Source organism: Acomys russatus, chromosome 14, assembly GCF_903995435.1.
Source record: "Acomys russatus chromosome 14, mAcoRus1.1, whole genome shotgun sequence".
Lineage (NCBI taxonomy): Eukaryota > Metazoa > Chordata > Mammalia > Rodentia > Muridae > Acomys > Acomys russatus.
The window spans coordinates 48,236,015-48,262,914 of NC_067150.1; the positions used below are offsets into that span (position 1 = coordinate 48,236,015).

The 26,900-nt window shown below is 42.2% G+C and overlaps 1 protein-coding gene and 1 pseudogene across 2 annotated transcripts in view; one reads left to right on the forward strand and one right to left on the reverse strand.

Annotated features, from left to right (window-relative positions):
* Ptpn9 (protein tyrosine phosphatase non-receptor type 9) overlaps positions 1-26,900 on the forward strand; it is an 83,005-nt gene that overhangs the window by 44,271 nt on the left and 11,834 nt on the right. For both annotated transcript variants that reach the window (XM_051156517.1, XM_051156516.1), the window contains exons 6-9: positions 2,400-2,510; positions 4,924-5,252; positions 16,993-17,086; positions 21,743-21,809. In XM_051156517.1, the coding sequence (XP_051012474.1) occupies positions 2,400-2,510; positions 4,924-5,252; positions 16,993-17,086; positions 21,743-21,809 (601 nt within the window). The remainder of the gene's footprint in view (positions 1-2,399; positions 2,511-4,923; positions 5,253-16,992; positions 17,087-21,742; positions 21,810-26,900) is intronic.
* On the reverse strand, positions 6,807-7,864 carry LOC127198527 (60S ribosomal protein L6-like; annotated as a pseudogene).

Below are 26,900 nucleotides of genomic sequence, written 5' to 3' on the forward strand. Positions count from 1 at the left end.
TATAGGCTTGCCTAGCACTTGCTGTGTAAACCAGACCCTACAGACCCAATGCTGGTACAGTATAGTTGTTTACGTGGATTGTGTCTGGCTCTCTTATCTTTTTGCTGTGATGAAGATGTAGTGTGGTGATTTCTGTAAGCCATCATTTTATTGAAATAAAGGTATTTCTCTAAATTGATCAGGTAGTTAAAGGGGTTTTGGGTATTTAGGTATTGAAATAAATTCTTGCATCTTGGGCTAGAGAGATGGCTCAGAGGTTCAGAGCACTGTATGCTCTTCCAGAGATCTTGAGTTCAATTCCCAGCAACCATATAGTGGCTCATAACCATCTATAATGTGATATGATGCCCTCTTCTGGTCTGCAGATGTACATGCAGGCAGAGCACTGTATACATAATAATAAATAAATAAAATCTTTTTTTTTAATTCTTGCATTTTCGAAGGAAGGGATAAAAAATAGTTTTTAAGTCTGAATGAAGGAGCCTTTGGAGAATGTTGCGGATATTTTGTGTTCTGTCTAAGGGAGTGTGTGTCAGTTTCTCTAATTTAGCAGAACCAAGATTAACTGGAAAGAACAGAGAGTAACAAGTGAAATTGATGTTAGTTTATTCAAAGTGGAAAAAAAATTAGGGTAGGAGATTTGTAAAAAATCTGCACTTGAAGCCAGGCATGGTGGTGCACGCCTTTAATCGCAGCACTTGGGAGGCAAAGGCAGGTAGATCTCTAAGTTCGAGGCCAGCCTGGTCTACAAAGTGAGTCCAAGACAACCAAGGCTACACAAAGAAACTCTGTCTCGGAAAAATTAAAAAAAAAGAAGAAGAAGAAGAAAAGAAAAAGAAAAAAAATCTACACTTGCCCCACCCCATTTCTTTTTAGCCAATTACTGATAACTATTTACTTACTTACTTAGGTTGTATGCCTTCATGTGTGTGCAGGTGCTCGTGTGTGTATACGTAAAGGCCAGGGATCAACCTTGGGTACCGTTCTTAGGACCTGCACACCTTGCCTATGAGATAGGGTCTTCCCCAGGACCTCGGGGCTCACTGGTTACTAGGTGGGGCTGCTGGTCAGCGAGTCCAGGATCCATCTCTGTCTTCCTTGTGCTGGTCTGACATGCTTGGGCTCTTAATGTGCATGCTGGAGGTGGAACTCAGCTCCTCCTTACGCGTGTGTGGTACGTACTTTACTGATTGAGCCATCCCTCCAGCCCCTGTTTTCTTATTATGTGGTAACCCTGCTCCTGAGAAAGGCTGGAATGTTAAAAAGTGGAATGAAACAGCCACTGTGGCTTAACAGTGATATGCCATTTTTATGTCTTGTATAACTAGCATTATCTCATTTTTCCCTTCTAAGAGTAATTTATGCAATTTCCTTTTCTAAGACCTCGTTTGTACTTGTACACACTAGATTGTATGTACGTACGTACGTACGTATGTATATATGTATTTTGTGGTGTTGGGTATCAAACCTAGGTCTTGTGCATGCAAAACATATACTATCACTGAGTTATATACCTCTAGCCTAGATTGCATATATTGGTTTAATAAATAAGCAAATGAGAAAAGATTAAAAGTAGACAATATTATATATGAATAGATATTTAACTAAATGAAGATATAAACAAAATGTTTGTTCTCAGTTTATTAAAATTTTATTTATTTATTTTTTGTTTTGGTTTTTCAAGACAGAGTCTCTGTGTAACAGCCTTGACTGTTCTGGACTTAGTAGACCATGCTGGCCTCAAATTCACAGAGGTCCGTCTTCCTCTACCTCCTGAGTGCTGGGATTAAAGACATATGCCACCACACCCAGCTAAAAATCTAATTTTTAGTAAGCTGAATTTTTGCAGGATGCATATATATGTGCTGGTTTGTGATATGTGTGGCATAAACAGAAAAATCAGAGCCATGAGATGACTCAGTGGATAACGACACTTGGCCATGAAAAAGCATGGTGAGGTATGCTCAATACCTAAATCCATATAAAGGCAAAAGGAAGAAACTGCCCTTCATATGCATACTGTGGCACATGCCCCCACTCACCAATAATAAAAAGTAAAAGAATAATTTTGACTCCTAAATTATATAGTTAACATGAACTTAACATCATTACATTTAAAGGTAGATTACCTTCTAATTTCAGGCATTCTCTGGGTAGCCCTCACTGTCCTGGAACCAGGCTGGCCTCGAACTCACTGAGACCCACCTGCCTCTGTCTCCCCACTGCTGGGTTTAAAGGTGTGTGCCACCACTGCCCGGCTCTTTTAATCACCTTTAACCTACCTATTTGCCAAGTTTTTCTGTTGACTATGCATGAGGAAGAGTGAAAAGAACCCATGCTTTGGGTTGAACAGTTACAGGTACCCTTGGGCTTTAACTCTTCCTACATTTTCTCCACAGGGAGCATTCCCAGCTCGACTAAAGAAGGTGCTGATCGTAGGAGCGCCCATCTGGTTCCGAGTGCCCTACTCTATCATCAGCCTGCTCTTGAAGGACAAAGTCCGGGAGAGGGTAAGGCAAGCTAGCCTTCTCTTTTTCTTTCTTTCTTTTAAAAAATTTTTATTTTCCCCCAAGACAGGTTTCTCTGTGTAACCTTGGCTGTCCTGAACTCGCTTTGTAGACCAAGCTGGCTTGGAACTCAAAGAAATCTGCTGCTCCTGCCTCCCAAGTGCTGGGATTACAGGCATGCACCACTGTATCCAGCTTGGTTTTTCTTAAAACAATTTCTCATTGCTTCCAATTTAAAAATGTTCACAATTACTCTGTTCCTATAATTAATCTCTTTAGTGTTTTATGTCTGGAAGATTATTGTCTCTGTCAGTGACTGTAGCTTTTGAAAGGAATGAGTGGCATCCCAGCATTAGAGAGCACAGCACGACAGTGCATCCATTTCTACTGTCTCAGCACCTGGGAAACGCTGGCAGGAGACTCTTAGCTACACAGTGATGTTGAAGCCAGTTTGAACAACATGAGATCCTGCCTCAAAAAATACTAAGATAAAACAATAGAAATAAAGATGAGGTTTGCATCATCAACTTTTTATGGTAATGAAATTATGAAGTAAAATTACCAATGCAAATCTTTGTAACATTTGACGCTAAAGCAGCTGCTTAGCGATGACTCAGATCAGGACAGCGGCTTCTAAGGTAGTTTTTCTTTGATGTGCTGATTTTGTTTTGCTTTGTTTTATTTTGTTTTTGAGACAGCCTCCCTGTGCCTGTTCTAGTATTCATTATGTAGGCAGTGAATTGCAGTGTCAGGAAATTGCAGTGATTCTCCTGTTCCTCCTGGAATTACTGGCACTTGCAACCGTCTCTGGATGGTGTGGTTTGCTGAAGTGCTTTCTTGAGTTTGAATTCTAGGAATTACGTACGCATGCACAAACTTAAAATGTGTTGAACACTTCCTAACACCCAGACCCTGTGCCCTGGGGATTGAACACTGAATGACAGTCCTGACCCTTGAGGAGTTCATGGTTCTGATAGAGAACACAGAGTTCATATGGCAGAGGGCTTGGGCTCTTTGGGAGCATGGAGGGGAGAGTATAACCTTGAGCATTCAAGACAAGGCTTCATAAAAGAGGTGGGCATAAGCTGCAACCTTTTGTTTTTAAGAACTGGTGTTTTGGTTTTACATGTATTTTACCTACTTGTATGTCTGTGTATCACATGTGTACCTGGTGTCATCAGAAGCCAGCAGAGGGCATCAGATCCCTTAGAACTGGAGTTATGACATGTGGATGCCGGTAACTGACCTGGGTCTTTAATATCTCTCCAGCTCTTGTGAGTTGGTCCTTTAACAGCTAGAGGAGGAAAAGGGATAGCTTTTTTTTTTTTTTTTTTTTTTTGAGACAGGGTTTCTCTGTGTAGCCTTGGCTGGCCTGGACGCCCTTTGTAGACCAGGCTGGCCACGAACTCAAAGCAATCCACCTGCCTCTGCCTCTTGAGTGCTGGGATTAAAGATGTGCGCCACCTCTGCCCGGTTGAAAAGGGATAGCTTTTTAAGAGATTGATGGTGGCATGCTGGAGAGGTGCCTCAGGGGTTAAGGGCGTGTACCTAAGTTAAGTTCCTAGCACCCAAGTTGGTTGGCTCCTAACTATAACTGCAACTCCAGGGATCTAGTGCCCTCTCCTGGCCTCCCATCATCTGCATGCGGTATACATATCTCACACTCAGACAAACGTACACATACACACACACTCACACTCTCTCTCTCTCTCTCTCTCTCTCTCTCTCTCACTCTGTCTCTCTCCTACTGTCACATACATACTCACACATTCACACACACTTATTTACTTAAAAAAATAAACACGAAGAGGCACCAGCAATGGCATTCCTGTGCTACAAAGATTTTAAGGCGAGCTAACTAGGCCGTCTTGGCCTAGCATGGCTCTATTTAAGTGTGTAGTTACTCATCTAGTGTTTTTCCTAGATTACTATTTCTAGGTGGCTTTGTCTTTCTTTCACAGAAGTCTGTCTTTGAGGACATTTATACCAAGCTGTGAGTAAAATATAAGCTAAGAGACTTAGAATAGGTTGAGTTGGTCTGAGATTGACTAAAGTAGCCGCTACCATATGCATCCGTAGCTTCCAAAAAGAAGAGCGCCGGCAAGAGGTGGTTCTGAAGAGCCTCGTTAGTTGGATGAAGCCTTTGTTCACTGTCTCTTCAGAAGAGGGATAACTTGGACTCTCATTTCAGGAGTGAATGTGATAGACATTCTGGGAATTCAAACTTAGTTCTCTGAGAAAGTCATAGGATATTAATCCCAAGCAGATACACTTCACTCTGCCTCTTTTCAAACACAGCGTTTCCAGCCGGTCTCATGTGATTCCCAGACTAATATAAGCACGTCAGGATTTTCTTGTCTGTATGTTTTATCACCCACAGCCCCAGGACTCAACGTAGCTCTTTCTGTCCTTACAGATTCAGATAGTGAAGACATCTGAAGTTACCCAGCACCTGCCGAGGGAGTGCCTTCCAGAAAATCTGGGTGGGTACGTCAGAATTGACCTCGCCACTTGGAATTTCCAGTTCCTGCCTCAAGTGAACGGCCACCCAGATCCCTTCGATGAGATCATCCTGTTTTCCCTACCTCCAGCCTTAGACTGGGACTCAGTACATGTTCCAGGCCCCCATGCCATGACCATCCAGGAGTTGGTAGACTACGTGAACAGCAGGCAGAAGCGGGGCATATATGAGGAATATGAAGGCATTCGTCGCGAGAGCCCTGTCGGCACTTTCCACTGCTCCATGTAAGTAGGAGAGGCTTGAGCTAGCAGTCAGTTACCAAGCTGGTGACTGCAGCTCTTCCTTCATAGCGGGTTTCCTTGGTGTTGGGAAGTTCACAGGAAGGCTGACTGTGGCGGTTCGCGCCTTTATTCCCCCGCACTTGGAAGACCGACGGAAGCCAATCTCTGTGAGTTAGGAGCCAGCCTGGTCTACTTAGTGAGCTTCAGGCCGGTCAGGGAAACCTTTAAAACAACAAATGAATGTAAACGCTTCATGAGGAGTAGGTAAGTGGGTAAGAGCACCTGCTCTGCAGCGTGAGCATCTCAGGTCAAATCTCCAGCAGCCGTATAGAAAGCTAGGTATGGCTGCACTTGCGTGCTACTCCAGCATTGTGCAGCGGACACAGGCAATAAGGTGAAGAACAACAGATGAAGGCACCTGACGTCCTGCTTTATCTTCTGCGCACACACACACAGGCATGTGCATTTCCTTCTTTCTTTTTTTTTCTCCTCTCCCCCCAAGACAGGGTTTCTCTGTGTAGCCTTGGCTGTCCTGGATTCACTTTGTAGACCAGGTTGGCCTCGAGCTCACAGCGATCTGCCTGCCTCTGCCTCCCAAGAGCTGGGACTAAAGGTGTGCGCCACCACTTAATTCTTTTTTTTTTTTTTTTCATTTCTGCACTTAGCTGTACACAATACATATGTACCAACACACACACAAAAGCTTCGCAGTCACTTTAATAGTTTCATCTAGAGTTACCTCCTGCTTTGGGCTTGTTGCTGATGTCTTTTGCTTTGAAATTTCTGGTGGTTCCAATAGAGGAACCTTGAAATGATGGATATGCATTTATATATTTTCTTTTTTTTTTTTTTTTTTTTCCTATTTGAAACAGTGTAGCCCTGGCTGGCCTGAAACTCACTCACTTTGTAGACTGTTTTTAAAAGGCTCAAAATGTAATATACTATCTCTTGTCTTGCATTTAAGAGGATCCCATGACAGAAGAGAGAAGAGTTGCTTTTTAGGAATTTAACCTATTAGGACTTGGCTTCTACCTAAATCTTACCATAAAATCATCTGGCTGGTTTATCACTGACTCATAGTGACTTGATGAGTATGGTTGCAGCATAGGACATTTCTCTCGGTTTTGTTTTAGGATGCATTTGTGTGTATTTATATCTGACATCTATAGAGGTCAAAATTCGATGTTAGCTTTTCTACCTTATCTTTCATCTATCTATTTATTTATTATAATAATTAGTTTTTTTTAAAGATTTATTTATTATTATGTATAGTGTTCTGTCTGCGTGTACACCTGCAGGCCAGAAGAGGGCATCAGATCTCATTATAGATGGTTGGGAGCCACCGTGTGGTTGCTGGGAATTGAACTCAGGACCTTTGGAAGAGCAGACGGTGCTCTTAACCTCTGAGCCATCTCTCCAGCCCCAATAATTAGTTATTTTGTTTGAGATAAGATTCTGCTATATAGCCTGGACTAGCCTGTAACTCACCAAAACGGGGGGAGCCTGTGGTTTTTTTTTTTTTAATGTACAAAGTTGTTTAATTAGACCCTTAGCAACTTAGAACACCAGTTTGTGAGGATACACCCTGTGTGTCCGGGAGAACTGAGATCACAGGTAGTCCTGCAGTTGAGGAACAGCTTTACTCTTCAGCAAAATCTGCGAGTCCACAGTTTTCTCATCAGCCTTGTGCTGCTCTGTAATTTCATATTTCTCCTGTGTCAAAGAGCTCGCCCTCCTGGTGCCTGGGCTTGTGCAGCTGCTACTTCTTGAAGTAAGCGTCAGTCAGGTGTTTGGGGATTTAAACCTCGCTGATACATATATATATATATATATATATATATATATATATATATATAAGTTTGTATATAACTTTTGTAGAGCTAGAGATGACAAGCTTCTGGTGGATTCTGTGCAGAGGAAGACTGTTGAGGGCAAGAGGTCCAGTCACAAGTAGGAAGCCACTGCCCAGCTGCTTCAGGAAAACCACTCTCTTGCCCCTGTGGTACCCAGTGAGGATGATCGAGTCAGGACTGTCCCAGGAGTGATGCTGGCATGTAGCTTTCTCTTGTGCTGACTGAAGGGCTTTTGCCATGCCTCATCAGCTTCCAAGGCACGTCTTCAGTAGGATAATACCTAGGCATTTTTCCAACCTTCACCACCAGGGTACCACCATTCTTGTCGCCACAGACTGATTTTGTGACAGTAACAAGGACTTTCTCCTTTTTCTTCTTTTCAAACTTGGACTCTGTCTTTGAGTGTTTCTTTTTGTACAAGGCCTTTCTGGAATATGGTGCAGATCGGGATCTCCTGCCAACTCCTCTAACCAGGACAGGGTTCCGGCTGCAGTGGGGCCTCCCCTTCTTGGCTGTACCAGCAGTAGTAGCATCACCACCAGCTTTTTGTTTTTTTGTGGGACAGGATTTCTTTGTGTAGCCTTGGCTGTCCTGGACTCGAATTGTAGACCAGGATGACCTCGAACTCACGGCGATCCACCTGCCTCTGCCTCCCGAGTGCTGGGATTAAAAGCGTGTGCCTCCATGCCCAGCACCACCAGCCTTCTTGACTATAGGTTTCTTCTCCTTTGTGTCAGGCTTCTGGGCTTTTTAACCCACCATCTTGCACGATGGGAAAGAGGACTAAGGTCCCCATGGTTTAATGTTTTTAATATATATTTTATTGTATCTTACGTGTGTGTGCGTTTTTGCCTGTATGTGTTTCTGTGCACCACATGTATGCAGTGCTCACAGTGATGAGGAGAGGCTAGAATTACAGAAGAATGTGAGCTGCCATGTGGGTCTGTTTGGGTTTTCTGGAAAAGAAACCAGTGCTCTTACAGCCATTTCCTCAGCTATCGTACAATGTTTTAGTTGGCTGTTTCTCTCCTACTAGTGAGCTCTGTTCAAAATCAAATATAGTGTCTCAGTGGGCTCTTGGTTTAAATTCCAAGTCAGCTGGAAGTCCTTTCTGTGGATGACAGTTATTTTCCTTTACCTTGTACCTGAGTTTTTCTGTAGTATGTGTATTTTGTGGCTGTTGGATATTTGCCTTCCTTTCCCTCTCAGAATTCATGTTAAGTTTAGTCATGGTCTGTAAGAAAATGCCAGTGAAAAGGGGGAAATACAAGTTAGTAAACTGAGGAGAGGGCATTGAGAAAGAATCCAATAAGTACAGCAAAACTGTAAAAGACTCAGCAGCAGGTAAAGGTGCTTGCTGACAAGCCTAGTGACCTGAGTTTGATTCCTGGGACCTACATGGTAGAAGGAGAGAGCTAACTTAAGTGAGTTGTCCTCTGACTTCCACATATGCACACAATGCCCTATGGCGTGTGTGTATCCTCTTTCTCCCCTCACCCTACAGTAATATTAATAATAAATAAACAATAAATGTAAAAGAATGAAAAAGAAAAGCTAGGGCTTTAGTGGCATGGTTGAGCTCTGTGTAGAACTAGTGAGGCCTTGGGTTTGATCCTCAGCACTGTAAAGACGAGGAAAGAAAGGGAAAAGCAGGTTTATATTAAGGGGCGGGAGGAGCAGGGTGCAGTGATGCTCACCTGCATCGGGGAGCAGGGGAAGGTGGGTCTGTGAGTTTGAAGCCAGCCTGGTCTACAGAGCAAATTCCAGAACAGCTAGGGCTTGAAAAACCAAACCAAACCACCAAGAAGCAAAGAAGAGAGGAGGGGAAATGCTGTGTTCTCCAGCAGCTCCTCTTCCTCTCTGTGCGCTGAAGATCTGTGTTTACACTGAGCCTCCTTCCAAAGCAGAGCGCCTTTCCCCTCACTGTCCTTGAACATGTTTTGTATCTTAGGCTAGCCTAAACTGATGGTCCTCCTGCCTCAGTCTCCTACGTGTTGAGCCCCTCTTAAAGCCCACCATGCATGACTTTCCCCATAGCCACTGGCACCCTCCCCTCCCCTCTTCCTGCTCCATAGGTTCTCATCCCGCCCAGGGCCCCCTAACCCTTGCCGTGTAGCTGAGAATGCCTTTGAGCTTGGGATATTTCTGCCTCCACCTCCATATGCTGGAATTACAGGTGTGCATTGCTGTCTTCAGTTTCCTCCGTAGGAATCAAGGAAATAACTTGGGAGCAGGAAACAATATACTTTTGATGAGCTGGGTGATATTGGCACATGCCTTTAATCCCAGCACTCAGCAGGCATAGGCAGGTGGATCGCTGTGAGTCTGAGGCCAGCCTGGTCTACAGAGTGATTCCAGGACAGCCAGGGCTACACACAGAGAAACCCTATCTCGAAAAACTTAAAAAAAAAAAAAAAAAAAAAAAAAAAAGATTTTGTTGTAGGTGCTTCTGCAGTGCTTATTGCCTTAAGTCCAGTGATTGTCTTGGGGCCATGTCTAGAGGGGCAGTCCAGGCGCTGCTTGCATCCAGATGAGAATGGGTGGACCTTGAGATCAGAGGTCCCATTTCTCTATTTCTCACTCAGGGGTGGCTAGAGTGCTTTAGGGTGAGCTCCTGGCCTGGGCACTAGGCTAAGTTCCTGGCCTCTCTGGGGGAAGTGGGAAATGAATTTCCACCAGGTGTTACAGTTAGCTTTTTTTTTTTTTTTTTTCCCTCCAATGCTGCAAGGTTTCTCTGTGCAGTCTTGGCTGTCCTGGACTCACTTTGTAGATCAGGCTGGCCTCAAATGCATGTGCCCAGCTCAGTTAGCTACTTTCAGAGTGAGACTTCAGGTCTCATTAGGCAGTGGAGATTTGGGAGCTCCACTAGACCAAAAAGTGTTACAGCCCTTCGTGGCATGGCCACAGCACAGGAAGCAGACAAAAGGCAGTGAAATTGCCGGTACCAGAAGGCAATGGCAACACCGCATTCCAAAGGCCTGCGATGATACCATAGTACCACAGCTCTTTGGTTAGGCTGTCATGCCAGGCACGGCAGGGGATGCTAGCGGACACCCACAAGGCAGGTTCTGTGAGATCCAGGCCTGGCGGGTGCTTCCCCAGAGGCCAGCACCTGTCTCGCCACAATGGATCAGACAGTTTCTCACATCTGCAAATGGCTGAAAGTCCTGGAAGCTTGGCATGTAAAGTCCTGGAAGCTCAGAGTGTCCCTCAGGAGCCTTTCTTTTCCCAGAATGAGATGGTCTGAGTCTGAGATGGTCGTGGTGGAGTAAGAAAGCAAGCCAAACTTTACTTGTGAATCAGGGATTTATAAACCCTGGCCAGTGGGGAGGGGTTTTCAGGGTGAATGTGTCTGATTCCCTGGGGCTAAGGATGCCAGGGTACTTAGTCTACATACAGTGGTATAGTGCCTCATTTACATGTAACTCAGGTCCCTGTCATAAGAAGGAGGAAACAGCACTTAATTGTCCTATGTGGAAGGGGATGACTTCTAGGACTATGTGACACCCCTTATAGAATCTGGAGTTACCAGATCAGCTTGAGTGAGAACCCTGCTAAAAAGGGACTCCGTTTTCATAGACTGAGCTCAAAATGGCTATTCAGAGAAGTCAGACTTCAACCTTATCCAGCAGTCCCGCAGTCTGCTTGTCCCTTCAAACCAGCTGCTGTTTTATAATCTAGTCTGATGAGAGGACTTCTCAGTCTTGCTTTTTTATGAACTGTGGAGCCCTTGCTTGACAACCTGGAACCCATAGACTTCTTATTAGCTCCTGGCCTTCTCTTCTTCAACCAGGTTCTAGTAAAACTACCTACACGAAGCAAACTATGTCTCTCTTGGAATTCTGGATTGTGAAGTAAATATCAGAGTTGACAATTACTCAAAATTCCCATCAAATTTTTTTTTAAGACAGTGTAGTTCCCGGACTGAGAAAAACCTCCATAGGCTTGTGTTTGAAGACTTGGCGCCCAGTTTGCGGAATTGTTTGTGAAGGGTTAGGAGGTGTGGCCTGTTTGAGGAGGTGTGTCAGTTTGAATGGGCTTTGAGGTTCAGAAGACTTGTTTCGTTTCCAGTGTGTCTCTGCCTCCTGCTTGCTATTTGAGATGTGCGCTCTCGGCCATTTTACTACTGCACCTTTGTCCCGCCTTCGTTGACTCTGAAAACAGAAGCCCAGTTAATTAGACTCTTTATTTTATAATTTGTCTCAGTCATGGTATTTTATCACAGAAATAGAAAAGTAGCTAAGACAGACAGGATCCCTCTACACAGCCCTAGCTGTCCTGAACTTCACTATGTAGACCAGGCTGACCTTGAACTCTGCCTCTCCTTCCTTAGTGTTGGAATTAAAGGTGTGTGCCATCATGCTCGGCTTTTGATAGAATTTTGGAAGAGGGAAAATAATGTGTTAATAACTGAGAAGAGGCAATTCTCTGTGTGTCTGTGTGTGTGTCTGTGTGTGTGTCTGTGTGTTATCCCTCTGTGAGATATATATCTTTGTGTTTTTGATTATATGGTTATATATTATAAACATAGGCAATAGATACAATATGTGATATATTTATAATTACAAGTACCTATATGTAAATATAATATATCAATATATAATATAATATGTATTATTTAAAGTCCAGATCTGGACAAATAAATTAGCAGTTAAAAGCAGTTGCTGTTCTTCCAAGGGATCAGAGTTGAGTTTCCAGTACCCACATGGGCAGCTCGTAACAGCTTATAACTCTTTTTAACTGCAGCTACAGGGGATCCAGGACCCACTTCTGGTATCTGCAAGCACACATACACACATGGCATATAATCACACACACATATATACACATAATAAAATAAAAACAAATCTTTAGGGGCAGGAGAAATGGCTCAGCAGTTAAAAGGACATGTTGCTCCTGTAGAGGACCTAGTTCAGTTTCCAGCACCCACATGGTGGCTCCAACTGTGATCCTAGTTTCAGGGGATCTAATGTTCTCGCTGTACTTGGTGGGCATCAGACATACATGGTGATATATACATAAGCAGGCGAACACTCACGCGCATAGTTTAAAAAAAAAACTTCAAAATTTAATTCAGGCTTTTGGGGTAGGGGCATTTCCAGACAGGGTTTCTTTGTGTAATAGCCCTGGCTGTCCTGGATTTGATTTGAAGACCAAGATGGCCTCAGCTCACAGAGATCCACCTACCTCTGCCTCCTGAGGGCTAGGATTAAAGATATGCATCACTAGGCCCTGCTAATTCAGATTTTTAAAAGTGAATTATAAGACAATTATATATTCACATATTGTGAGTTGTTTATAGGAAATGAGGCAGATTACATGTAGACTTACCAATTTATCTGTTATATCTTCTGTCTTTCATAATTGGTATAATGTCATAGCAGGGATGTTGACATTGAATCACTGACTTGATCCAGATTTTACCAGTTTTACTTGAGTGTGTGTGTGTGTGTGTGTGTGTGTGTGTGTGTGTGTTGTTTGTTTCTATTCAGTTTTGTCATGTACTGTAGGTTTCTGTGTCTGTTGCCATATTCAAGACCCAGACAGATTTATCACCACATATCTCCCTCTTACTGTTCGTTAAATTTTTTTTGAGATTTAATTTTTTTATTATTATATATGTATGGTGTTTTTACCTCTATGTCTGTGTACCATGTGTGTGCCCTCAGAGGCCAGAAGAGTGCAATGGATCCTCAAGGATTGGTGTTGTTTGCAGTCAAGTGGGTGCCAGGAATATAGCCTGGGTCCTCTGGAAAAACAGTCTGTAAGTGCTCTTAACTACTGAGCCATCTCTCCATCCCCCGTACTGTCTTTTAATTAGTATGTTTGGCTTTTCTGTTGTTATTGTTGTTTTGTTTTTTCAAGACAGGGTTTCTTTGTGTAGTGTTGGCTATCCTGGATTCTGTAGAGCAGGCTGTCTTGAACTCACAGAGATACACCTCTCTGCCTCCCTGAGTCCTGGGATTACAGGCTTGTGCTGTTGGCCTGGCTATACCTAGCTTTTGACACCTCCCCATTTCTCTCTCTCTCTCTCTCTCTCTCTCTCTCTCTCTCTCTCTCTCTCTCTCTCTCTTTCTCTCCCCTCCTCTCTCTCTCCCCGCCCCCTTCCTCTCTCTCTCCCTCTCCCTTTCCCTCACTCTTGATATTTTGAGACAGGGTCTCACTATGTAGACCAGGCTGGCCTCAAACTCACAGATTCTGCCTGCCTCTGCCTCCCACCCCGAATGCAAAGATTAAAGGCATGCACAGCTATGCCCTGTGTCCACATCTCTGTTTCTAACACTTTCACCATGAATCTACTGTTCATTTCTGTAGTTTTGTCCATTCTAGAGGATTGGTATATAAATACGATCATATTGTATTGTGATGGTCAGTTCCTTCTTATTTCTGCTTGGTATTATAGGGTATGGATATAGCAGACTATTTAACTATTTACCCATTAAAGAATGTCTAGACTGTTTCCAGTGTCTGGCTAATTACAAGTTATTATATATTTGGGTTTTTTTTTTTCCCTTTTTGAAAAAAAATTTTTAAATATTTATTTATTATTATGTATACAGTGCTCTGTCTGCAGGTATACCTGCAGTCCAGAAGAGGGCATCACATCACATTATAGATGGTTGTAAGCCACCATGTAGTTGCTGGGAATTGAACTCAGGACCTCTGGAAAAGCAGACAGTGATCTTAACTGCTGAGCCATCTCTCCAGCCCTTGAAAAAAATTAATATATGTTTATGTGTATGATTGCCTGCCTGCATGTATGTATGTACATCAAGAGCATGCCTGATTTTTTCAGAGGTCAGAAGAGAGTATCTGGTCTCCTAGTACTGGAGTTAAGGATAGTTGTGAGCCATCATGTGGGTGCTGCGCATGAAATCTAAGTCCTCTGCAAAAGCAATAAATGCATTTAACTGTTCAAACCCAGTAAGTACTTAGGTTAGTGTAAAAATACATTCCCCTTCTCTGGCACAAATGTCCAGGGAAGCAGTTGCTGTGTGCTGTTGTAATTGTCAGTTTTTACAAGAGGTTGCCCAGCTGTTTTTTAGAGTGCCTGAGTCATTGTACATTCCTACCAAGTGTATGAAACCCCATTTCTTTGCATCCTCACTTGTGTTGAATGGTGTTACTCTTCCTGGTTGTATTGACAGGTGTTTTGTGAGACTCACTGTAGTTTTCCTTAGCATCTTGCCAATGGATAATGATATGAAACATCTTGTCATGTCCTGATACACCATCTGTACATCTCCACTTTGTAATTTGTTTTCTTTTAAGCTATTAAGATTCTAGAGTTCTGAGGGGTGTGGTGCATGCCTGTAAGCCAGTCGTTACAGGAGGCAGGAGGACCAGAAGCTCAATAGCATTCTTGACTACATAGCAAGTTGGGCTAGCCTGGGCTATATGAGATTCTGTCTAACAACAGAAAGACAATGGAAAATAACAGGACTTGAAAATTCTTTGTAAATTCAAAATATTCATTTTTAAAAATTGGGTTTGTGGATTTAAATTTTTATTGCTTTTAAATTTACCTTTTCATCTTTTTAACAAAGCTTCTTGCAAAGCAAAGATTTTAATATTTATAAAGTCCTATTTATAAATATTTTTGTAAATCATTTTCCACATACAAATCTTTATTTTATTTTTTAACTGTAAAAAATGTAGCCAGTGCTGGGCGTGGTGGTGCATGCCTTTAATCCCAGAACTCGGGAGGTAGAGGCAGGCAGATCGATGTGAGTTCAAGGCCAGCCTGGTCTACAAAGTGAGTCTAGGACAGCCAAGCCTACACACAGAAACCCTGTCTCAAAAAACAAAGCAAAACAAAACAAAACAAAAAATGTAGCCAGATAGTGGTAGCATACACCAGTATTCCAGTATTCAGGAGGAAGAGGCAGGTCGATCTCTGTGAGTTCGAGGCCAGCCTGTTCTACAGAAGAAGTTCACAGCCAGGGCCACACAGAGAAACCCTGTCTCAAAGAAAAAAGAAAGAAAAATAGAAAGAAAACAAACAACCCCTCACCCCATGCTTGACGACATGTGTGTGTGAGTGTGGTGGGGTTCTCTCCCCGCACTTTCGCCTGATCCTGGTATTGTACACAGGTTTTTGGGCTTGTCCATGGAGCCGTCGTCAGCCCCAAATCAAAGAGCATTTTACCTTAAAAGCTGACAATTCTTTTCTGGATTTTTTTCCCTCTCAGAGTTTTGTGATTTCAATTTTAATCTATGATCTAGTTTGAATTATGTTTTGTAGAAATTGTAAAGTTTAGATAAATATTTATTTTGCCATTGGATGCAGTTACTTCTACATTAATTTCTTGAGTAGGGGAATTGTCACATTGAGTCATCTTTCTAACTTTTTTTTAATCAACTTATTTGCATGGGATGAGGGGAAGTTTTGCTTTGTTTTGTTTTTATTTATGTGTACATGTGTGTCTCTGTGTGTTATGTGTACAGGTACCTGCAGACATCAGAGGGATATCCGATCCCGTAGAGCTGGAATCGCAGGCAGTTCTAAGTGTTCTTAACTGCCACGCTATCATTCCAGCCCCGAAGGAGAATTTAAGATGTAGAAAAGAGCCAGGTATAGTGGCTCAGAATGTAAACCCAATACTTGGGAGAGTGCAGGAGAATTGCCAAGAGTTTGAGGCCAACCTGGACTGTAGTGTGAGAGCCTGTCTCAGAACAGAACAAAACAAAACAAAGACCAATAAAGGGAGCGGTGAGGTGGCCCTGTGGATAGACACGCTAGTGCCAAGCTCCAGGGCCTGATGAGTGAAAGGAGAGAACCAACTTCTGCAGTTTCTCTGACTTCTATATGTGCCCCCTGAGACCAAGTAAATAAGTGAAAATTTACATAAAAAAGATGAAGTAAAACTATATGCAGAAAAGTACAAGGTGTGAAAACCTCCAGTTGCTATGATTAGAACTGACACTTGTAACTGTTTTGTCATATTTGTCATTTTATTATATGAGAAAATTCATTATGAAGCTGAAATGACTCCCAATCCTCACCCTCAGGTCTCTTTCTTTCTTTCTTTCTTTTTCTTTTTCTTTTTTTTTTGTTGTTGTTTGTTTGTTTTTCGAGACAGGGTCCCTCTGTGTAGCCTTGGCTGTCCTGGACTCCCTTTGTAGACCAGGCTGGCCTTGAATTCACAGTGATCCGCCTGCCTCTGCCTCCCAAGTGCTGGGATTAAAGGCGTGCGCCACCATGCCTTGCCCTCAGGTCTCTTTCTTAACAAGCAGCTACTCAAATAGCTCCTAGTATGAATATGGTATGTTTCCAGCCATTTTGTTTATACCATTATGTATACACATGTGTATAATAAAGTATAGAGTACTTTACTCCTTTGAGACAGGGTCTCAAACTCTGGATGTGGTTAAGTTTGACAGTGAGCTTCTGATGCTCCTGGCTTTACCACCTGAGTGCTGGCCTTAAGGCAAGTGCTGTCATACCCAGCTATGTAAATGGTCTTGGTAAGTTTTTAGGTTTTTGTTTCTTTGTTTGGTTTGATTTAGTGTTTTGAGACAGGGTTTCTCTGTGTAGTCCTGGCTGTCCTGGACTCACTTTGTAGACCAGGCTGGCCTCGAACTCACGAAGATCCACCTGCCTCTGCCTCCTGAGTGCTGGGATTACAGGTGTGCACCACCATGCCCGGCCAAGTTTTTAGTTTGTAATCAATGATATATCTATTTTTTTCCCCCAGAATCAAATAGTACAAAGCAAAAGCAATGAGTGTTGAGAAAACACTGAGGTGCAGCCTCCTTTCTCGTTTGTGTGTAGAAAAGGGGCCCTGTGTCGTGCTGGCTGTGCTGAGGTTCTGCATAGAGCTGGGAATGACCTCGGGTCCTGACTCTCACATTTCCCCTTACTTTAACTTGCCTCTCATTTTCTTCAGGTCTCCAGGAAACCTGGAGAAAAACCGATATGGAGATGTACCCTGCCTGGACCAAACGAGAGTGAAGCTGACAAAACGAAGTGGCCATACTCAGGTAAATAGAGAAATGCCATTTTTTTTTTTTCTCAGCACCATGGAAAATTAAGTCCCTTTCAAGGTGAAGCTTAGTGCTGTGCTGCAGAAGAGTGAGATAGACTCTAAAGCCAGAGAGGTGAAGTCTGAGTTCTAACTTTGTTATGTAGTAGTCTGAGACTAGACATAGTCCTTAAATGTCCATGTTAACCATACTGAAAAGAATAAATTGGTTTTTGTTTTGCTTGTTTGCTTGTGAATGCCAGCAGTCTGATATATTATGAGTTCTTTTTTTCTTTTATTTAACATAGTGTCTCACTAGTCCTGCCAGGCCTGGAACTTGCAATATAGACCAGGTTGACTTTTGGGTTTTTTTTTGGGGGGGGGGCATGTTTCAAAACATGGTTTCTCTGTGTAGCTTTGGCCGTCCTGGAATTTGCTCTGTAGACCAGGTTGGCCTTAAACTCAGAGATCCACTGGCCTCTGCCTCCAGAGTGTTAGGATTAAAGGTGTGTGCCGCCACCACCACCCGCCCAGCTTTTAACTCAAAGAGATAGGCCTGTCTTTGCCTCCTGTGTGCTGTCATTAAAAATGTATGCCATCAGTTGGCATGGTCACACATGTCTTTAATGGCAACAGTTAAGAGGCAGAGGCAGGCAGATCTCTGTGAGTTGCAGGACAGCTAAGGCTCTGTAGAGAGACCCTTTTCAACAACAAACACACACACACACACACACACACACACACACACACAGGGTATATGCCATTATGCTTGGCTGTTATGTATAGTTTGTGTATCCGTACATGAGCACATGTGCCACAGTGCCTGTGAGGAGGACAGAGGACAACTTTTGGGAGTTGGTTCTTTTTTCCCAGTATATAGGTCCTGGGGCTGAATTCCTACTTGGGGTTTGTAGCAAGGGCTGTTACCCTTGTGCTATCTTGACAGCCAAATAGTTTTTTGTTTATGTTTCTTTTTTCTTTTATAAAATTTTTTTAAAAGGATTTATTTATTTATTCATATACAGTGTTCTGCTTGCATGTATGCCTGTACACCAGAAGAGGGCACTAGATCTTATCCTAAATGGTTATGAGCAACCCTGTGGTTGCTGGGAATTGAACTCAGGACCTCTGGAAAAGCAGCCAATGCTTTTAACCTCTGAGCCATCTCTCCAGCCCTTGTTTTTGTTTCTTTGAGACAGGATCTTACTATGTAGCTTCAGCTATCCTGAAACTTGCTATGTAGACCAGACTAGTCTTGAATGTGGAGAGTTCTGCCACTGCCTCTCTAGAGTGCTGGCATTAAAGGCATGTGCCACCATGTGTGGCTACCTTTTTGTACATTTATTTAGTTATGTGTTTGTGTGTGTGTATGCGCGCGTGCATGCACTGAAGGCTCAGAAGTCAACTTTCAGGAATTGTTTCTTTCCTATTAGGTGGGTTCTGGCACCAAACTCAGGTGGCATCAGGGTCCTTACCTGCTGAGCCATCTTGGCAACCCTATTTTTTTTTTCAAATCTGACCACCATTTGTTTTTTCTGTTAACCTCTGTAATTGTAAACGTATAACATTGGTGTGTGCTTGGGGGAGCTAAGGCAGGAGAGTGGCAAGTTCTATATAAGCTTAAACTAAAGAGTTTGCAGGCAACCTGGGCTATATAGCAAGACCCTCTCAAGGAAAATAAAATATAGCATAAATCCATCCAAATCCTGGGCTGGTTATGGCTCAGCAGGTCAAGACATTTGCTGCCAAGCTTGACAACCTCAGTTCAGTGCCCATAACCACATGGTAGAAGGAGAAAAGTGAGTTCCCTTGAGTTGTCATCTAACCTTTGTATATGTGTGTGCCACACAAGTGCTTGCATGTGTGGACACGCACACACACGCACACACACAAATAATAAACAAATGTGGATGGAAAACATAAACAAACACCTCCTCCCTCCCCACAAATTAGTATTGATTATAGTTCCTCCTTCAAAGTAAAGGAAATTAAGAGCATCTATTAACATGACTTGCACTGTAAATATTGATGTATTAGCACTTATTTTGCCTGAGGATAATTTTGAGAAAAATCGTGTCTCATGGTGTCACACTTTCTGGACCCTTCTCTTTTAGGCACTCAGAGTCCTGCCCAGGGTGCTTATGTAGCTGTTTCTTCTTTCATGACAGAGCTAAGCTCCTCGCTCATAGTCCTGCCAGAATTGTCCTACCACATTCTTTTCAGCAGTGGAGTATAATGATTGAGTTGGGTCTCTAGAGTCAAAAACAAACAAACAAACAAAAAAGTAACTGTTTTTATGTGTTTTGTTGAGTGCTCTGTCACCAGTGTATAGAAAAGTGCTTGACAAGTTTTAAGAAATATTTGTGAGTGAATCCCAGTGTTCAAGGAGATTATTCTAATCATCCTATAATAAATCTGAGGATTAGTGCCTGGGTGTATATCCGGGTATTGGGAATATGTCTGTGAATTAGCATATTCACAAATATTTGCGAATGTGTAAATCCCAGTGCAACAGGAGATAATTCTAGTCATCCTGTAGTTAATCGGAAGATCATTGCCTGACTTGTAGTTCCATTATTACAAATCATGCCAAAGGCTGTTTTCACAATAAAGAGAAATTTATGTTCCTGCCCTTGAATTTTCTTTTTTGAAGTAGGATGTTATATAGTCAGGCTGGCCTCCTGTCTTACTCTCCAGCATTTTTGGTTCAGAAACATTTACGACAAACACACCAGCTTTGATTATTTATTTCTTATTTGTTTATTGACAGGGTCCCATGTAGGCCAGTGTGGCCTCAAACTTTATATGTAGCCCAGGATGGCCTTGAACTTTGATCCTCCTGCCTCTGTGGCCAAGTGCTAGGGTTACATGCGTGCTTGTAGAAGACTGGGTTTTTGTTTGTTTTTGTGGTGCTGAGAATTGAACCCAGGGCTTCTTGCATGCTAGGCAAGCACTCTGGCCACTAATATTCATAGCATAGGTTTACGTTTTGAAAATTATGTGTCCTTTATAGTTTCAGGGATGTGTTAGTATGTTCTCTTCCGTTACTATGATAAGCACTGACTTAAGGGGCTGGACAGTTGGCTCGGCAGTTAAGAGCACTGTCTGCTCTTCCAGAGGTGATGAGTTCAATTCCCAGCAAACAAATGGTGGCTCACAACCATCTGTATTGGGATCCAATGTCCTCTTCTGGTGTGCAGGTGTTCATTCAGCAAGAGCACTCATATGTAAAATAAATAGTAAGTAAGTAAATAAATATTTTTTTAAAAAAAGATTGACGTAAAAAGCATTTTGAAGAGTGCTGCTTACTGGCTTCTTCCACTACGGCTTACTCAGCCTACTTTCTTCTGAGAATTTAATTATTTTAACATCTTTCTCTGAGTATTCATTCTATTTTGAGGTATTTTTGGTTTTTTTTTTTTAATAAGTTTTCATTTTTATTTTTTTAGATTTTCAAGACAGAGTTACTCTGTGTAACAGCCCTGGCTGTCCTGGACTCAACTTTTGTAGATCAGGATGGCCTTGAACTAACTCACAGCAATCTGCCTGCCTCTGTCTTCTGATTTCTCGGATTAAAGGCATGCGCCACCAAGCCCGGCCAAATTCTCTTTTTTGTTTTTGTTTTTGTTTTTGAGACAACGTTTCTCTGTATAGCCTTGGCTGTCCTGGACTCGCTTTGTAAACCAGGCTGGCCTCGAACTCAACAGTAGTTCACCTGCCTCTGCCTCCTGAGTTCTGGGATTAAAGGCCTGTGTCACCACACCCGGCAAGTTTTCATTTTTAAACAGAGGATTTTACAGGGGCTAGAGAGATGGCTCAGCGGTTAAGAGCACTGTCTGCTGCTCTTCCCCCCCCCCCCCCCCCCCCTGCTGGTTTCTCAAGACGGGTCTCTCTGTGTAGCCTTGGCTGTCCTGGACTCACTTTGTAGACCTGGTTGGCCACCAACTCACAGAGATCCACCTGCCTCTGCCACTCTTCCAGAGGTCCTGAGTTCAATTTCCAGCAACCACACAGTGGCTCACAACCATCTATAATGTGATCTGATGCCCTCTTCAGTATGCAGGTGTACATGCAGATAGAACATGCATACATATAAATAAATGAATATCTTTTTTTAAAAAAAGAGAGACAGGATCTTACCATGTGGCTCTGTTGGCTTAGAATTTACCACTGTAGACAATGGTAACTTGAAGTGATCCTTCAGCCTCTGCCTCTTGAGTGTTGGAATTACTTAAATTTTGTGTATGATATCCATTCTTCCATCCACCCATCCTCCATGCATTCATCCATCCATCAATCCATCCATCCATCCAGTTGTTCTAGTACATTTGCTGAAGTGAAACAAGTGGCCCACAGAAGCACTCTTCCACTCAGTATACCCCTGCCTCCTCTTTACACCCTTTCACTACCAATAAAAAGTAACTCAGATCTACAAAGTGAGTCCAGGATGGCCAAGGCTACACAGAGAAACCCTGTCTCGAAAAACCAAAAAAAAAAAAAAAAAAAAAAAAAGTAACTCAGAATTTTAACCCCCACCAGTGCTAAATTGGCCCTGTTACTTTTTATTTTCTGCTTGACAGGAAGACAGTATCCACACCTTGAACTGAACTTACCCAGCACGTAGATCAAATGGCATATGCACACACTTGCAATAATGTCTCCCTTTTATTATTAGACAGATTACATCAATGCCAGTTTCATGGATGGCTACAAGCAGAAGAATGCTTATATTGGCACACAAGGTAAGCTATCTTAGCCTTACATGTTGATTTTTGTGCCACCTGCATGTGGTTACGTATTTCAGGTGATTTTTTTAAATTGTAGTTATATTTATGTGAATGTTTGGTCTGCATGTAGGTCTGTGTACCATGTGTACATGCAGAGACCAGAAGAGGGTGTCAGATCTCCTGAACCTGGAGTTGCAAATTGTTGTAAGATGCCATGTAGGTTCTGGGAATTAAACTTGGGTCCTTGGGAAAGACAGCAGTGTTCTTCACCACTGAGCTGTCTCTCCAGTCCCTGTCTCCAGTTTGTGTGTAGGTCCAAATTTTAGCCCTCAGGATCAAGCCGCAAATGTTCTTAGTTGGTAAGCCATCTTTCCAGCCTCCAGATGATTTTTTTGGGGAGGGGATGGGTGTTTCACTGTGTAGCCCTGGCTGTCCTGGGACTTGCTCTGTAGATGAGGCTGACCTTGAACTGAGAGGTCTGCCTGCATCTGCTTTTCCAGTGCTGGGGTTAAACGTGCTATTACACCCAATTCAGATGGCATAATTCTTTTTGTTTGTTTGTTTGTTTGTTTTTCAGATGGCATAATTCCTTTTTTGTTTTGTTTTTTTGTTTTTCGAGACAGGGTCTCTCTGTGTTAGCCTTGGCTGTCCTGGACTTGCTTTGTAGAGCAGGCTGGCCTCGAACTCACAGCGATCCTCCTGCCTCTGCCTCCTGAGTGCTGGGATTAAAGGCGCGAGCCACCACACGTCCAGCTCAGATGGCATAATTCTTAAAGGAAAGGTGTGGTAACCAGTCTCTCATAGAGTGTGATAGTTGAAAAGGACAGATAAGTTTGGTGCTTCAGTTCCAGACATTCATGGAAAGTCACTACAAAGAGAAAACCAGAGATGTAGGCCTCTAACGTGACTGCTTGCCAGCAAGCCTTTGGACTCTGTTTTAGTATAGGAATCCAAAGCGCAGGGTATCAGAACTCAGGAGTTTGCACTCACATATACATCATGCACACACACTATAAGCATTTGACTCAGGCTGGGACGTTATTTAGTGATTAGCACATGCCTAGAAAGTTTGAGTTTGATTTCCACCACCTCAAGAAAATAGTAAGAATAATCAAAAGAAATCTGAATCTAGTTATAAGTAACAAATCAGACAAATCCAGATTGTTCAACACAAGTACAAGAAAGCTAGCTCAGGCTAGCTTTGCTGGTATGTATATGACTCAGAGGGTCCCAAGTTCAAAGCCTGCCTGTTCTGCATAGTCAATTGGAGGTAAGCCTGTGTTAATCAGCAAGACTCTATCTTGAAAAGAAAAAAAAGTAAGAAGAGAATGTTCTAGACTACTAAAGAAAGAACTAAATGTGGGGCTTATGATGTGTCCTCTGTAGGGAAAAAGTGGCATTAAGGACAAATTACTGGACAGTTGTGTAGACTTCCTATCAGTTAAGGATGTGTCAGTGTTCCATTGGTGGTATTGTCATGGTATATAATGATATATAAGGGGAATGAATAAATAAATATATTTGTATTGCATATATAAGTTCACACACCTTTGGGGGTGTCTCATCTATTTTGGGCTCTTTCATACTGTCTGGGTAGCTAAGGATGACTGAACTCCTGATTCTTCTGCCTCTGCCTTCTTTTTTGGGGGGGTTCACATGCTTTATTCATCATAGACACACAGACTCGTCTATCATGAGATAGGCGTGCATATGCAACACTTGCACAGTTCACACTGTGTTTTCATTATATGTACACAAACTTCATTCATCGTAGGCTTACGTGCCCCACTCATAAATGGTCTTAATGCTGCATTCATCATGGAACTACCATGCTCCATTTCTTGTGATGCTCATATGTTCTGCTTATGTTGAGTATACATGTTCCATTCATCATGGAATACAGAGGAATCATATGTTAAAAGAGATAATTATACAAGAAGTAATCCTAATAATTTACTAGCCTTTTACTCTCTAAAAACTTTTTTTCCACATAGAAGGCAAGAGAATTCTAAAGACTACACATATAAATATTGGAAAGAATGGGAGAGATATATGAGAAAGAGAAGGCCTGAGTTTTTTTTGTTTTTTTTTTTGTTTTGTTTTTTTTTTTTTTTTTTTTTTTTTTTTGAGACAGGGTCTCTCTGTGTAGCCTTGGCCATCCTGGACTCACTTTGTAGACCAGGCTGGCCTCAAACTCACAGTGATCGAGAAGGCCTGAGTAACTTAGTAATATTTATTTAATCTTTCATTGCATATGCTTCTTGTAGGAATAATACAAACAAACAAAAAAGCATGGGAAATTCTGTTGGTCCTCAGTGAATCATTACTTTAGAAAAGCCCCATTGGTCTCAAAAAGGTAAAGGAAAGTATGTAGTTCATTGGATTAATGTTACCAACATACTAAGCAATGTTAGCCATGAGAGTCAAAGTGGTTTTAATTCAATTTTCAAGGCAATTCAAGACTGAATTGCCAAAATGGTAATATCCATAGTATTAATATTATCTATGCTTATTTGGATAATTATAACACAAGTGAATGAGTGAAATGTGATTATTATTATGAATAAAATTTATCTTTTTTAAAAATATATTTTATTAATTTATTCATATTACATCTAAATTGTTAGCCCATCCCTTGTATCCTCCCATTCCTCCGTCCCTCCCATTTTCCCCCTACTGCCCTCCCCTATGACTGTGACTGATGGGGACCTCCTCCCCTGTATAGGCTCATAGGGTATCAAGTCTCTTCTTGGTAGCCTGCTATCCTTCCTCTGAGTGCCACCAGGCCTCCCCATCCAGGGGACATGGCCAAATATGGGGCACCAGAGTTCATGTGAAAGTCAGACCCCCTGCCTCTACCTTCTAATTGCTGAGATTACATGCATGAGCTACCATACATGACTCTAGTAGTCTCATTCCTACATACATATACATGCGTGCTAGTAATATTTCTAATAAGTCATCTGCTAAGAATATATATATTATATTTTAAGAACATAATTTCTTATTATTAGAGTAAATCTGTGAAGGGGTGTGTGTGTGTGTGTGTGTGTGTGTGTTTATATAAGCAACAAAGCCAAATTGGTTAGGTGACCTTGAACACACAGCTAGTAGTAGAACCAGAATTTGAATCCATGTCCAACTCAGAAATTCTCACAAGCTTGTGTCAAAGTAAACTACTAACTTTACATCTATAGAAGTTCACGTGTATGTGTGTGATAATAGCATATGCTCACATATATACACATATGTGAGTATGTTTATTTTCATGTGTAGGCAAATCTAGAGGAGAAAATCAGGTGTCCACTTTGTCATTCTCCACCTTACTCCTTTGAGATAGGGTCTGCCACTGAGCTTTAGCTAGGCTGGTAGCCAGCAAGCTCTAGAGAGCCTTCCTTTCCCTCCAAGTGCTGGAGTTAAAAGCATGTACAACCATGCCTGGCTTTTTATGTGGGTTCCTGGGGTTTGGTTTGGGGTCTTCACGTTTGTGTGGCAAGAACTTTTACCCACGGAGCCATTTCCCCAGCCCTTTTTTTTTTTTTTTTTTTTTTTTTTGCCTTTTTCAGACAGGGCTTCCTGTGAAGGCCTTGTTGGTTTGGAGCTTGCTGAGTGTGGTGCTGCACATACGTGATTCCAGCAGAGGCATGGGGCTGGAAAGGTTTTGGACACTAGGGATCACATTCAGGTCCTCACTCACTAAGCACATTACCAACTAAGCAGTCCTTCCTTCCCCTTGGTGGTTTTGCTATTGTTTGTTTTGAGATAGTTTTTCAGTCTGTAGCTTGGGCTGGGCTGTATGTAACTCACAGTGATCCTCCTGCCCCAGGTCCCAAGTGGAGAGATAGGCATGAACTACCATACCCAGCTTCCCTTACATCTTTTCTTTCTTTATTTATTTTATTTATTTGTTTGTTTATTTGGTTTTTTCGAGACAGGGTTTCTCTGTGTAGCCTGGCTTGTTCTGGATTCGCTTTGTAGACCAGGCTGGCCTCAAACTCACAGAGATCCGCTAGCATCGGCCTCCCGAGTGCTGGGATTACAGGTGTGCGCCACCATGCCCAGCTTATTTTTTATCTTTTACTTTCGTTTTTCAAGACAGAGTTTCTCCGGGTAGCCTTGGCTGTCCTGGACTCACTTTGTAGACCAGGCTGGCCTTGAACTCACAGAGATCTGCCTGCCTCTGTGTCCTCAAGTGTTCGGATTAGAGGCATAAGTCACTGTACCTGCTACATCTTTTATTTTGATTTTTTGAAAAGGGTTTTATGTAACCTAGGCTGTCCCAGAAATCCCTATGTAGTTGAGGATGAATTTGAATTCCTGATGTTGTTGCCTCTTCCTTCCATGTACTGGCTTGCACTAAACATCTTACGATATTAGAATTGCTTCTTTGCGGAAACAGGCACTGACAAAGGTATTTAGGGTCTTAGAATGGCTCTAAATATCAAAGAACATAATATGCATTATATTACAGCATTTTCAAAAGTCTCACACCGAACAAATTCAATTGTAAGAGCTGTACTTTGAAACAGTTTTATTTTATGTATTTTGCTTATATGTATGTCTTGTGTGACATTTGCCTGTCTGGTGCCAGTGGAGGCTAGATGAAGTGTTGGGTCTCCTGAAACTGTAGTTACAGACGGTTGTGAGCCATCCTATGGTTAGGAGTTAAACCCAGGTGCTATGGAAGAGCAGCCAGCACTTACAGCTGATGTGGTATCTTTGCAGTCTCAAGAATTGTAGTTTTCACCATAGAAAGCTACATTAAAAAGATTTACTATCATAATGGGGGGCAGAGGCTTATTCTATTAATATTTTATTTGCATGTATCTATAAGTATACAAAGAAAAGGTCTTTGAGATGCTGGAAAACAATAATGTTATCTCTGGATCCAAGAGTTAATGGGAAAAAAAATATATATACATATATATATATAATGTATATAGTGTTCTGTCTGCACATACACCTGAAGGCCAGAAGAGGGCACTAGATCTCATTATAGATGGTTGTGAGCCACCATGTGGTTTCTGGGAATTGAACTCAGGACCTTTGGAAGAACAGTTAGTGTTCTTAACTTCTGAGCCATCTCTCCAGCCCTAATGAATAATT